Raw genomic sequence first — 14,796 nt, forward strand, 5'->3', positions numbered from 1 at the left:
TCTCTCACACACACCCCACCAAGTCTTTAGGCTCCAGTTACAAGCGCTGCGTCATCTGCCAGATCACATGGTAATTGTTGCTATTTCAAGGATCAAGTGGCATAAAGCTCCCCCCACCCCACCCCTTCCCTTTGGTACCGTATAGCGTGGAAGAGGGATTACTGTGTGATGGGGTGAGACCCGGCTCTCTGGTCCAACCCTCCAGCTGGAAGCCAGGCTGTCGGTGGGGTGGCGCGCGCGGGGTTCTCACGGAGCGACTGGGAAAGGGGACGGGGGAGGGGGGTCTCAGGGGAGGCCGGGCAGCTCTAATTGGTTTCTCAATGAAAGATAATCACCTAGTCCCCCGAGAGGCTGGGGATTAGCACTCTGCCTCTCCTCTCCACCGCTTTTAGACGTCTCATCGTCCCCTCGGAGCTTTTAAGTCCACTCCGCAGAAGGGGCTCGCAGACAGCGGCTCCCCGCGCCCGCCGGCCGCTCCGGGGGCAGCGCTGCCGCGCGCGCTCGCACTCGGCGCCCCCTCGGCTCCCTCGCCGCGCTCGCCTCCCCCGGCCGGCGTCCGGCCGCGCCCGAGAAAGTTTCGCGGAGGGGCTCCGGGCGAAAATGAGCGAGCTGGAGGAAGACTTTGCCAAGATTCTCATGCTCAAGGAGGAGAGGATCAAGGAGCTGGAGAAGCGGCTGTCGGAGAAGGAGGAGGAGATCCAGGAGCTGAAGAGGAAGCTGCACAAATGCCAGTCGGTGCTGCCCGCGCCCTCGCCGCACATCGGGCCGCGCACCACGCGGGCGCAGGGCATCTCGGCCGAGCCGCAGACCTACCGCTCCTTCCACGACCTCCGACAGGCGTTCCGGAAGTTCACCAAGTCCGAGAGGTAGGCGCGGGCGGGCGCGGCGGCCCGGAGCCCAGGCCCCGCTCGGGAGGGGGGTGCGCGCGGAGAGGGGGGGCGGCGGGGTGCGGGCGGCGCGGGGCGCCCCCTGCTCGCCGCCGCGCGGAGTGGGGTGCCCCAGCGGCCCGGGGCCTGGGAAGGGTTTAGTTTTGTTGCCGCCCGTCACGTGCCGCGCCGGGCTCTGCCGGGCTGGGAAGGGCGAGCTCCTCGGGGAGACGCGCCCCGGTGGCGTGGGGGTGGGGAGGAGACGGAAAGTTTGCTCGCGCCGCTAACTCGGCCGCCCCGCACCCGGCTGCGGTCGCGCCGCTCTCCCTCCGCGCAGCGCGGCGGGATCGGCCTCGCCCGGACGGAGCCGCGCGCGCGTCCCGGGGCCGCAGAGCTCCCCGAGGCGACCCCAGACCCAGGCCGCGGGGCGTGCGCCGTGGGGCCGCGCCGGCGTCCGGGGGGAGGGGCGGCAGAGGCCGGACGGGGTCGGGTTCGGCGGAGGGACTGGACTCGCCCAGCGCCGCAGCCCTGCGGCGACGGTGCAGGGGCGTGGGGAGGCGGGACGGGGGGCGCGTCTCCGCTGCCGGGATCCGGCCTCCGGGGTGGGGAGACCGGGAGAGGTTTATTTACAGGGTCACTTTCCAGGCAGCTGTGATGTCAGCAAGAAATTGCAAAGAAACCCCACTTTCTGGACCTTCCCAGAAGGGCCACACCTGGGGCTGCCCAGGGCTTGGAGGCGGCTCGGTGACCTTGTGCCTGGAGCAGGTTTGGGGGCCACCGGCCAGCCGTGTCCCAGGGTGGACAAGGCTGCCCCCCGCGAAAGCTTTTCCGTGGAAAAGTTGGGGTGAAGGGGGAGGGGGGCTGCTTCTCTGGGCGCCTCCAGGCTCCTTCTTTTCCTCTCCCGGACACTTGGAGAGTCCAGTCCTGCCCGTTCAAATTTGGGTGTCGCGCGGTGGCGGCGTGCGGAGGAGGCCGGGCGACTTTGGCCACAAGTGGGAAGCTCTTGCACCCCCTCGCCGCCTTCACCGGAGAAGGCTGATCGATTGGCTGCCGCATTAACGCGCCTCTGGACATTAGCGAGAGAGGAAGTGCAGACTCCAGAGCCCATTACTGGCTTTTAGTCTCTGGAAGCGCACCGCCGAAAGTGCATTTCGCAGGATATTGAATATTCCATTAGGCGTGCCTTCATGCCCGCCTACCTCTTACCCCCTTCCCTCTTCTTAGATCACTTGGTGTCTGAGTTTGGGGCTCTCAGGGGACCCCGCACTTGAGTCCCTCCCCCTTAGCTCTCTGACTTGGAGGCCAGCACTTCTAAAGGGCATGTGTTCTTGTCCAGCGTCCATCCAGGCCGCCCCCACGGTCCCCCACTCTGCCTCTGCACCCCTTCCTTGTCTGTCTCCCCGGTGCATTGATTAGTGTTCCTGTGTGGTGGGGGAGGGGAGCGCCGGAGGCTGGGCCGGGAGGGGTGAGGAGCTGTTAGAAGAGCGCCGGGAGCTGGGAGTGGGCTGGGGAGAAAAACAGGAACCAGCCGGACAGGATTCGCTTCTGGACCGTTGGGCCCGTTCTGAACCGACGTCTAGGGAGACAGTTTTCAGATCCCTGAGGGACACTCCACTTGCACAGGGACACTGCACATGGCACCTTTTGGCCCAGCCCGCCTCGAAAGCCCCTACCCGGCGGAACGATGGCATCCTTCCTGCTGCCAGGCCCAGACTGCAGCCGCCGCCCCTCTCTGGCCTTGCCCTCGGTGGGGAAGCGGCTGCCCCCGGGGCTGGCCTGAGGCCCCGGGGCTGGGCTGAGGCTCCGGCGGCGCGGGGCTGCGCATTCCGCGGCCGCTGCCCTGCCCCTCGCTCGGCAGCTGGAATCAATCTGCCCACCTCCTTAAGGAGCCCCTTCATCAGCGGTCACCCGGCAGCTGCTCGCCTCCGGGGCCGACGGGCCGGCCGGGGCTTTATCGCATTTTTGGAATTTCAGATCCCTGGGTCTGGGCTGTGCCCCTACCGAGGAGCCAGCCGTCCTCCGCGGCACGGGGGCGGTTTCACCAGGCTCTGCAAGGGCCCGGGAGGAAACTCTCCCCACCCTGCGTCCACTCTCACTGGGGAGCTGGCTCTCAGAGGCGCTTTTATTCTCCTGGGCGAGCAAATCTCTCTAGGAATGAGAGGGCGGTTTGTAGGCACTGGGAGGAAATGGCTGGTCTGTCCTTTGCACACGTCGTGCTCCCTTTCCTACCACCCCCGGCCCCCAGCACTTTGGTGTTAGGGGTAGGAGCCTTCAGCCTCTGCGTGGGCAGGCGAAGTAGAGGTCAGCGCACTTTTGTGTCTAAAGAGAGTGAAGCCCTTTTCCTGCTTCCTCTCTGCTCTGATTTACGCTGGGATTGAGGGTAAACTTTTCCCCACTCAGCACTTAGTTTTTTTATACTTTCAATTGGGAGCCTGGGGTGTATTTTCGGCAAGCTGACTCATTAGAGTTTAAAGAATTTTGAGGTATAATATATGGGGAGAGTAACCATTGGAATCAGGTACTCATCCTAGTCCTTAAAGAGACAATAGCGATTTAATTATTGGTCAGACACTTCAGTCTGGTCAAGGAAGGAGATCATTTAAAAAGTATTTCTGAGAGCCAACCTTTAACAGCAAACAAGAGGCTCTCAAAATAAAGTATTTTCTACTCTTCAGATACTTTGATTTGCGGATGAGGTATTTCATCACCTCAGGCACCCTCATGCCATCCTGATGGGCTTGCTGGGGCTGAAGAGACTGCTTTACTGTGAAGCTAATGCTCATTTGCAGTTGCTATAGAATTTGAGTGATAGCTATTCATGAGTTCATTTCAAACTTTCCTAGGACATGCGGTTTTTATACGAACAAGGCACGTGCATTGAAAGTACAGGAGTCTGTCTGGTGAGCAGAATGATGAAAGAGCTTTTGCCTCCAAGCACTGTTTTAGAAAATGATGGCAATCTAAAATATTTACATAATAGGTGACAAAAATATCTTAAGCATTTATTGCAGTGAAAGGAAATGGGAGAATTCACTGTTGTAATCAAGTCAGTCCAATTAGCCAGACTTCCACGTGTCCACAGAGGGTATACGGCACAATCTCCATTAGGAATGATCTAAGTATCCAAGGAATGCTTAGATGAAAATTATACTAGGGAAAGGGAAGATCTGAGTGCTCAGCATAAGTATCAAGTGTACAATATGATGATCATGTTCAAAAAGAAAACGTCCGACTTACTGCAGTCCTCATTTTCAGACCCCATAGAAATGCCCAGGAGGGATCAAGTGATTATCTTGGAAAACTGTAGGGTATTTTAGATGACGATGATGATATTTTGAATTTATAAACCACTTTCTGCCAGTTAAGTCCAAGTGTTTCACATAGTTTTCTGTGAACTCTCAATTCCCTGCATGTATAAACCCCACCTCAAGAATTACCTAATATCCTGAATTCTTTCTCTGGATTTTTTACACACACCCCTCAATTCCTTATTTTGGCTGCGCATTTGGCTCAGAGGACTGCAAACAGTTGTTGTTGTTTTTAAAGTAGCTTAAGCGCAGGGTGGAATCAATATTAATCTGTAACAGGGACAATAAATTGTATTCCAGAGACGTTTGAGCTCTTCTTGTCACAAATCCCTTGATTCTTGATGATGTAAATTCATCATTTGGAACTGGAACTTCCCTCCACTGGGACATGGATGCTTTGGGATGGATGTCCCAGAAAGCTCATTGCTTTTTGCATCTCTCATTCAATTCAGGTCTGGTTTAACCTTCAGACTAAATCAAGGGATTTGGCCTAATTTTGACATAAGCAACTTCAATGAAATGAGTGAGTACCAGCTGAATTCTGGGCCCACCTTATTAACTGTTCATAGAGAAAATCCACAGTGCTTTGAAATAGCAAGGGTAATAGAGCTAACTGAGTCCTGACGAAGTCACTTGCCTGAGATCTCACAGCCAGGAAATGTGAGAGACAAGTTTCAGACCCAAATCTTGAAGTTTCTAGAGCCCAAGTTCTTTTTTTTGTTATTATGTTATGTTAATCACCATACATTACATCATTAGTTTTTGATGTAGTGTTCCATGATTCATTGTTTGTGCATAACACCCAGTGCTCCATGCAGAACGTGCCCTCTTTAATACCCATCACCAGGCTAACCCATCCTCCCACCCCCCTCCCCTCTAGAACCCTCAGTTTGTTTCTCAGAGTCCATCATCTCTCGTGGTTCTTCTCCCCCTCCCTTTCCCCCCCTTCATTCTTCCCTTCCTGCTATCTTCTTCTTCTTTTTCTTCTCCTCCTCCTTCTTCTTCTTCTTAACATATAATATATTATTTGTTTCAGAGGTACAGATCTGTGATTCAACAGTCTTGCACACTTCACAGCGCTCACCATAGCACATACCCTCCCCAGTGTCTATCACCCAGTCACCCCATCCCTCCCACCCCCCACCAGCAACCCTCAGTTTGTTTCCTGCAATTAAGAATTCCTCATATCAGTGAGGTCATATGATACATGTCTTTCTCTGATTGACTTATTTCGCTCAGTATAACACCCTCCAGTTCCATCCACGTCGTTGCAAATGGCAAGATTTCATTCTTTTTGATGGCTGCATAATATTCCATTACACACACACACACACACACCACGTCTTCTTTATCCATAGAGCCCAAGTTCTAAGCTGCAACACTCTATCACCTTGGAATTGGGCAAGTTCCATCTTAGTTACGGGTGAGTCCTTTCAAATAGAAATCAGTGAACCTGTCCTAAATTAGAATAGGATCTTTGTTAAAAGAGTCTTAGAGCCAGCACTCAACTGACCTCCAGAGAAGTGGCCAACAAGCTCTTGTATCCAGCACACACACTTGGGTGTGCTTATGGCGCTGGGATTTTCTCTGGTGGTCCTGCTCTTGAGATTGTCATATACCAGTCTTTCCGTTTGCTTCCTTCCCACCCTTCTTATGTCCTAGGCGGGGCTGATGAATAGGGTGGTTGTGACCATGATCTTGGTTGCCTCCTTTGGACACCATTCATTATATATCCTTTGCCTTTTGCCTTGCAGACCACTCATGCTAATCCCTTTGTCCCTACCAACCCTCCCATTGAAAGGAATCCATTACTAAGTGACAATATATCAATATGTTAACTGGCTATCCTTTCCAGATTAACACAGTAATCGTTTAAGAGCTTCTGGGAGAAGCCATTCATTTAGTTTGCTCAGATGAGTAATATTTATGATAAGAGTTTAAGGGGAGTCAGGCTGAGGAGGACGGGAGGGTTTTTATGCAAGATGGCTTGTCAGCATCCTGGGGACTCACCACATGTCATTGGGAGAGGACAGATTCTGAACGTAAGCACTTCACCCCTCCTGTTGGTCAAAGCTGTACACTGCCTTTACTGACGAGAAAATGGAGCAAACTATCCCTGAAGTGCCTTTTAAAGGATAGCAGAAATGGGAACCTGGAAGATAGTTCAGGTTTCTTAATTTTGCATCAGGACTAGACTTGGTGAATTGATGTCTTCAACTTATCTGTCTGTACTTCTTATTTAAGACTGATTCACTTTGCTTCGAGATCGGCTCAGGGTCTGGAATCATGTACATTTTCCAGATGTATTTGTAATATACCAGGAATTCTTGCTCCATTTGAATCATTGATCTATGTATAGGTTGAAAGTTCACACCTAATCACATATTCATTAGAAATTGGACTGACCCTCATGAGACTATTTCCAGCAGACCTGAAAAAACAAACGATGTCCTATCTTCTTCCTCGTTTTCTAAGTGCCCTCTCTCCCTACAGTGTAGGACAGGCTGAGTGTGCACTGAAACCCTTTCTCTTGATCAGATTTTCAGGTGATTTTGTAGTTTCTCAGAGCATGAATACTTATTTTCATTTGCCATTGAGAATGGGCTTATCAGAGTTCAGGACCCTGTCTTATCTAGGATTCTTGTAGCTCTTGGACGTTACTGTGAGTTTGGAGATAAACCAGGGATAGCATATCCTGTTTCACAAAAGTGAAAGCTCAGAAGTTTGGGAATTGTCAAAAAGGAGTCCTGACCTTGAGTCTACCTTTGTTGGTGCCACACTGTTGGGTCCCTGAAGAGAAAAGGCTATATGTATATGGTTGTGTGTGTGTGTGTGTGTGTGTTTACTTTTACGCTTACGGTAGTTCTTATTTTGAAATTCCTCTTAGTTGGTCCAAATCAGTTTTTTGTAGAATGGAACATTTACTTCTTGGGCTGTTATGATAAAATAGATTGTAGCACCTTGCAGTTTGTCAAATTCTTGTGCTTGGTACTGGGCACACAGTCCAAGACTGCTTCCCAGAACCAGTTCAGAGAACCAAGTTTTGTTGCTCCTTGCGGAAGTACACCTTCTCCTTTCACCCACTGACGATTTTTCACTTCCTTTCCTTTGTTCTTGGGTCTGCCTGTGTTATCTCTCTCTCTTTTGGGTCCCCTTTGTTTCTCTGTTCCAGCTTAACATCTGTAACTCCTGCCAGATCAGTTTCATGTGCAAAAATCATAAAACAGCAAACATAGAACAGAGTTCTTGCTCAAAATGCTACTCTAGCCTTTTAAAAACTATCATAATTTCAAACGGTTCAGGTATTATACAATTTGAATTTCCTGAAGTTTAAAAAAAATCTATTGTTCATATTGAAATATAAAACACTTTAAAATATTGGCTCTATAAAAAATGGGTATTTCCAGAAAATGTTTATCTTTGAAATAAACTTGTTTTATTATATGAAGACGGATGGTGGATGTAGTCTCCTTATTTTACTTAGTGTTCTTGAACAACAAATGCCTTTTTAAAAACTCTTAACCTTACTCCTCACTGCTCACTAAACATTATTGGGGGATCACAGACTTCATTGTGCATCATGTTGCTTTTTATTCTAAACACTTCCATATTGTTTCCTATATATGAATATAATAGAAACCCATGCTACCTGGGGAAATAGTGTAGTTTTAAATTCAATCAATATAAAGTTTATGTGGACTAGGAAGTTTTAAAATACTATCTGTAATTTGTCCTGTCCAGTGAACTAGCTGTGTTAGCTGTATGTTTATCTGTTTTTAGTTTAATCCCCAAAGGTTAATCTGTTGATACCAGGAGTTGATTTGAGTTGATTCTGTTAGGCATAGGAGCACATCAGTAGGACTTTGGCCTGCAAGGTGATAACCTGGATGTACTGGTTTCTTCTGAGTGTTTATTAAGTTAATACGATAAGACGCCTACAGGAATTACCTTGTTGGTTGTGATAAAGAGTATCCAACTATAGTTCTTAACTTACTCTTCAGATTTGCTGCTAATTCAAACTGTTCTTCCTTTCTGGTCCAAATTAGAGAGGGTTTCGAAATGTGTTTTAATCCTTTAATGTGTCTTTATTCGAGCACTCTGATCTCAAACGCTGCAATAATAATACTGCTCATAAACCTTACAGGGATCCTGAAAATACTTCTATTTGCTGCTTACAAGTATTTGTAGGTCTGTTTATTCAACTATATGCTACTATTATTGTCTGAGGAGCAAATCTAAAGCCTTTGGGTACATGTTAATATTTTTCTCGATGCCTCTCATTGCCCCTGTGGTATAGATAATGCTAATTTCGTGCATCACATGGCCACGAGGAACTTGGCTACTGATGCCCCAAATTCTCAAAATAGAACATTCTTTTATATCTTAAGTTGTAAACCCCTGGGTATAAACCAGGTCTGTCTACAGTAAAAATTTCAACCAAATAAAACCCTCAGCTTCCCGTACCTTCCCCCCACCCCCTGCTGATTTTTGGAGAAAGGGTAAAAACAGCACGTTTCTAGAATGTATCAAAAACAAGCCAGCAAAGCAAAGTAAAACAAAACAAAAACTGAACCTTCTAGAGAATAAAGCCAGTTCCTATTCAGTTCAGTCTCCTCGCGGAGAATAAGACCACTCTGAAATAGTCAATACGGCATCCTATGTCTTCCTCAGGCAGGCTCCAGCTGTGGGGTCCTGACACCCAGGGCTGTGTATTTGATTAGTTGAAGGTTAAAATGAGTCAGTGATGGCTTGAAAGTCAAAATTCTTGAATTACTTGTGTCTTAGGAAATAAGAGCGTTCACAGACCATCTCTCGGGAAAGCCTTTTCCTTGCATTCTGCTGGGCTTTCTGGACTGGAGGGATTACAAATATATGGCAGGAAGTTGCACATAATCCACGGGCGGTCATGTCTGTTCACAAGAGAGTGTTGCACATGGGAATGTCACCCATCTCGTGAGTCACTGCAGAAAAAATGTCTGAGAACTTCTGATCTGAACCATGCCTCTAAAAAATCAAAATCTTGACCCCCGTGACCTTCAAAGCTACTTACTTATAAACAACGGTTGTTAGATTTACTCTGCTCTACTTAGCACATCTACTGCAGAGCACCAAGTCCCCAAGTGTGATGTTCCTGTTCTTGGCGGCACCAGGGATGTTTCTGGGTGGTGCACAAGGGAGTTTATTGTATATGAACAGTCAGGAATTTCACTAAGTGTTTGAGGAGAACATGTAACAAGCCCATCAAAGCCATGCTGTGTGGCTATTATTGCTCATGATAAGGCTAAGTTTTAAGAAAAAAGTCAAAACATATTGATGGTGTATAGATGGGTATACAGAAGAGGATGGAGGAGGATTGTTTTAAAGTCACTTTTTTTTTTTTAAGATTTTATTCATTTATTTGAGAGAGAGAGACAGAGTGAGAGAGGGAGCACAAGCAGGGGTGAGGGTCAGAGGGAGAAGCAGACTCCCCGCCGAGCAGGGAGCCCGATGTGGGGCTCAGTCCCAGGACCCTGAGATCATGACCTGAGCCGAAGGCAGACGCCGAACAACTGAGCCACCCAGGTGCCCCTTAAAGTCATTTTCAACAGGAATGAAGCAGATTGTTTTCATGCTTGTTCCCTTATTCACCCCGACACTGTTTTGGAAGATTCTACCTACCTGAGTTAATTGTGTGCTCGTCTTTGGTGACTCAGTTTCTCCACAAGGTTTAGAGGGGGGACATAGAGCTAGGCAGGAATGGTGGCTTTTATAAAATAAACTTTTGCTCTGATGATAGAGCAGTCTGGCTAAGAATTACTCACTCGGATATATCATCAGAAAAACACTGGATTTCCCCCTAGATTTATGAATTTCTTTGCCATATCACACTGGGCCCACAGGTGACCAGGACAGGCATTTTGTAGCTGGAAAGACCTGATTCTTTTTCTTTCTTTCTCTCTCTCTTTCTTTCTTTCTTTCTTTCTTTCTTTCTTTCTTTCTTTCTCTCTCTCTCTCTTTCTTTCTTTCTTTCTTTCTTTCTTTCTTTGTAAAAATGCAATTTGTAAACAGTTTGGAAGGGAAAATCTTTAAAAAAAAAGACAAATTTATTTTCCCGTATTTCTGTATTTCATTGATTTGTAGGAATCTAGGTTAATCTAAATGAGGAGAAAGCCTTTTTAAAAGTTGTTACTGTTAAGAGAATGGCTTAGTGGAAAAATGAGAAAAATATGACAAAAAGGAGGGAACGTATAGGCAGGAGAAGAAATTAACACCAGGGCAGGCTTCTTTTAGAGCATACTGCAGACTGTCCCCGCATCTACTAAAGAAAGGGAATCCGTAAGATCTGGATGTAGGTGCCCTCCAAAAGGGAGAAAAAAGCTCTGCAGGGAGAGGGAAGGAAGGAGAGAGAGGGTGAGATTTCAAAATTGACCACAAGATGGCAGCAGAAGTATAATATTTGGGCAGTTGGGACCGCTAGTAGCTGGGAATGGCCTTTGGTTGGCGTTGAAAACATACTCCCAAACATGCAACTTTCTTAATGTCAGCATTCACGTGTTTGGAAAGCGTTATCACTGAATGCATGTAGTATAACCATTTCCCAATTAGTAGTGATTTGGGGGAATGTATTAAAAAAGCCCGAGCGCCGTGTTCTTCTGCAGTGTTTCCCTTTAACAAAAGGGAGGCAAATCGAGTGCTTGGCATGGAGAGGTCTTTGAACATTAATATCGGTCTGAGGGAAATTCCTAAAACCCCTCAGAGACCTCTGGGCTCTGATTTGCCCGAGAGGAGACAACCCAGAGAAATAATGGAAAATTAATAGTAGTAAGAAATACATGTGTGAGGAGACAGAATTGAGATTTTCTACTCCCTTCTCTGCCCGCCCCCAAGAGCTAAAAGACAATTATTATAAGAAAAAGAGCAACTGTTAGAGGAAACCTCTAGTAGCTTCTAATAGGTTGTTTGATTTTCTTGGTACTTCCGTGATTCTAGAATATAATTAAGTAAATCTTACTATGGCCCCTTGCTCGGTGAGGTCCTTCGTAGAAAAACTTTTGAATAATCTAGTTAATGATTACTTATACGCATCTAAATTTTTTTTTTTTAAGATTTTATTTATTTATTTGACAGAGAGAGAGACAGTGAGAGAGGGAACACAAGCAGGGGGAGTGAGAGAGGGAAAAGCAGGCCTCCCGCTGAGCAGGGAGCCCGATGCGGGGCTCGATCCCAGGACCCTGAGATCATGACCTGAGCCAAAGGCAGTCACTTAACCAACTGAGCCACCCAGGCGCCCCTACGCATCTAAATATTTGCAAGAGAAAAACAACGTGTTTTTTTCTTTCTTCCTGGGATGCCCTAAATGTAAACTGCCTGTCAACAATTTTAGGGTAAAAAAGGAACTAGTCTGTAGTCTGACCCACCACAAAGGGATAAATTGTGGGTCACCTCTAATGGACTGGACGTTTTTGGATCAATAATCCCTTGGAAAGTGCCATTCAGACTTCCTGTAAGAGGCTGTTTCATTCAGTCTGTGACCCCTGTCCTGTGAAGGCCCCCCAGGGAACCGCAAGGGAAGTAGTCTCGCTGATGGCATCCTTTGTGATTTAACACTGAAGAGTCACGTACTCACTTTGGTCTGCCTCAGTAACCAAGGGCCAGTGCCGACATGAAGGGGTACTTTGGGTCAAAAGAAGTTGGTTTTGAATTAATGCGATGACTTGGCCTCTTTAACTGGTTCCTTTGCTCAGATATTGTGTTAGACTGTACTTAGATAAGCTTGCAAGATGGCAAATAGAGAAAATTTAAAACAGCGCACAAATTGATATCCTATGTGACAACCAATTGCCTTTGTAAAACGTGTTTTGAAATTCCGTGGTGCATGTATCTGAAGCTGTCAGCACATAAAACATGCTGTTTGGGGCAAGAATTTATATTTTTTCTAGGCGAGGGAAGAAAATGTTACATAGTGTAGGACCTTGAGAAGGGATGAAGGGTAGATCGAACGTAGGGTGTTCTCTCTGTTTTGTACAGGACCGAAGAAGCAGAGCTAGTCACTGTTAGACACGGGGAGCAGGGGGTAAGTAGTGTTATGTTTTGCTTTCTCTGATCTTCCTGGTTTGTTATCAAAGCAAGACAAATTCCCCAAGTAGAGAGGCAGGGTTTCAGGTAGCCTGCCTTGAATATTTCGGGTTATCCAGCCTCACCGTCTGGCTCAGAACATCACAGGGATGCCCACGGTAGTGGAGACATGCCGTGGACTTGCTGGGCTTTTGATATTAGAGCAATCGGAGAAAGAATATTCGTTCTTTCTCACCATGTTCATACCATGTTCAAATCTGGATACGCTTTTTGATACTTAAGAACATGCACCACATCTCAGATGTGCTGACTTTCATCTTTTCTTAGGGTGTGTCTACTTCCTTTATTGTTTTTTTTTCTAAGATTTTATTTATTTATTTGAGAGAGAGCAAGGGTGTGCAAGAGGGAGGAGGTGGGGGCAGAGGGAGAGGGAGAAGCAGACCCCTCCGCTGAGCAGGGAGCCCGATGGGGGGAGGGAGGGCTGCATCCCAGGACCCCAGGATCATGACCTGAGCTGGAGGCAGACGCTAATCCACTGAGCTACCCAGCCATCCCTCCTTGATTGTTTTAATTGCCAAAGTAATGCATGCTGGTTGTCAATAAAAGACAATATTTAATATTCCCCCCCGCCAACATTCCCCACCTGTCCTCCACAGGCAGCCAGTGTTAACTTTTCTGTATGTTTATGCAAACCTTTATATAGAGAGAACTTCCCTGCCCATTTGGACTTTTTTTGTTTCTTGCTGGTTTTTCTAACTGAAGTGGAATTATTCCATAATATTCCTCAGTAAACTATGGGTTTTTTGTTTGTTTGTTTGTTTTTTTGCTTACTAATAGCTCCTAGGGTTCTTTCCAGATCAGTCCGTGTGGGTATTTTTGATGGCCATGCACTATTCCATAGTATCTGTGTATTCCTACTTATGGATGTGGAGGGTTATTTGTTTTGTCTGTTTGCAGGTATAAACAAGGCTTCCACTAATATTCTCGTACACGTTTTCTCAACTGTCTTTTACTTCTGTAGGGGATTAAATCCCAAAAAGTGAGAGTGCAAGGTTGAAAAAGTTGCTAATTTTCAGTGTGACTTTCTCAGTTTATGTGATCATGCATACACTTTCCATGTCAGATAAATGAGCCCTAGCCCTTTCTAGTAAAAATAAAAGGCATGCTGGTGGCATCGACGCAGTTAATTTTCTACATTAAAGAAAGAAGTTTTGAAAATCAGACCTACGACTGTAGCAGTCATGTGTGGACAGTTCTTATTTATTTCTTTTTTATACTCGAGCTGTATTCATGAGAACACGCTCTTTGAGGCATTGTTTACTTTTCAGATTTATAAAGTCCATATTGTGCTTTTGGCTTGATTTTTTTTTTTCTTCTCTAAAGTGGAAGAAAATTCCCGAATTCCTACAATGTAATTATTTTGCAAGTAAGAAATAAAATTGTTTGCATATATTGCTCTTAAATAATGAGAGTCTCTCTTTAAGGATTATAATGATTTGTTTTTGTTTCATCAAAATACATTTTTGATACATGGAGGATTCTGAAGAACTTGATCCCACTTGGGAAAATAACAAATTCCAAGTCACTCAGCTACAGTTTTTTTTTTTTTTAAAGGCTAGTAGGAAGATTTGGACATATATGGTATTGGAACTACTCAGTGAAGTTTTCTTTTTATAGGATGGCAACCTCTGGTAGAGTTTTCTTTTCTTTCCTTTTTTTTGATCATTGTTATGATATTGGACTAGATTTATGGAAAGATAGCTTTGTAAATATTTATTTGGGTCCAAATTCAGACATGTTAAAGGTAATCAATCATGAGGTTGAAGCTACGAAGGGAAATACTTTTTGGAGAGTAGGAAGAGCAAATTTCAGAAATTTTAGCTCAGTCTTATAGAGAAATGACCTCAGGATGTGTCATGATAATTAAAACAGTGGGCTTTGGAGTTGTGGACCTGGGATTGAACTCTGGTTCCTCTTGCACACATTGGCCTTGTGATTTTCTTTTCTTTCTTTCTTTTTAATTATTTATTTGACAGAGAGAGACACAGCGAGAGAGGGAACACAAGCAGGGGGAGTGGGAGAGGGAGAAGCAGACTCCCCGCTGAGCAGGGAGCCCGCTGCGGTACTCGATCCCAGGACCCTGAGATCATGACCTGAGCCGAAGGCAGATGCTTAACCAACTGAGCCACCCAGGCGCCCCGGCCTTGTGATTTTCAATGAACTACTTCTCTCTCTGAGCTTTGGTTTCCATGTCTATAAAGTAGGGATCATGATACTTCTCCCCATAGGCTTTGTAGATGGGAGATACTCCGTACCTGTTTGTGGAGTAACAGAAGGCGAGTGCTAAGTGCTAATAAGTAAACTTGCTAGCCAGTGGGTGGCCAATGCAAAGCTAAAAAGTTGTAGGGATTTTTAAAAACTTCAGTTCTGGTATTAACAATTACAGAGCCTCGTGCCTAGGAAGGATTTTAGGAGATAACTTTGCTGTTCATCCCCTTTGATTAACAAAACATTAATGGCGGGCGCCTGGGTGGCTCAGTTGGTTAAGCGACTGCCTTCGGCTCAGG

General features: G+C 46.4%; 1 protein-coding gene across 1 annotated transcript in view; it reads left to right on the forward strand.

Moving 5' to 3' along the window:
* The first annotated feature begins 257 nt into the window (after positions 1 to 257).
* Positions 258 to 14,796, forward strand: part of PRKG1 (protein kinase cGMP-dependent 1) — a 1,253,946-nt gene continuing 1,239,407 nt past the window's right edge. Inside the window, exon 1 of the mRNA XM_035008601.1 lies at positions 258 to 866. Coding sequence (XP_034864492.1) covers positions 601 to 866 — 266 coding nt within the window. The 5' untranslated portion in view covers positions 258 to 600. The remainder of the gene's footprint in view (positions 867 to 14,796) is intronic.

Source organism: Mirounga leonina, unplaced genomic scaffold (assembly GCF_011800145.1).
Source record: "Mirounga leonina isolate KUSES-001 unplaced genomic scaffold, KU_Mleo_1.0 Mir_152, whole genome shotgun sequence".
Lineage (NCBI taxonomy): Eukaryota > Metazoa > Chordata > Mammalia > Carnivora > Phocidae > Mirounga > Mirounga leonina.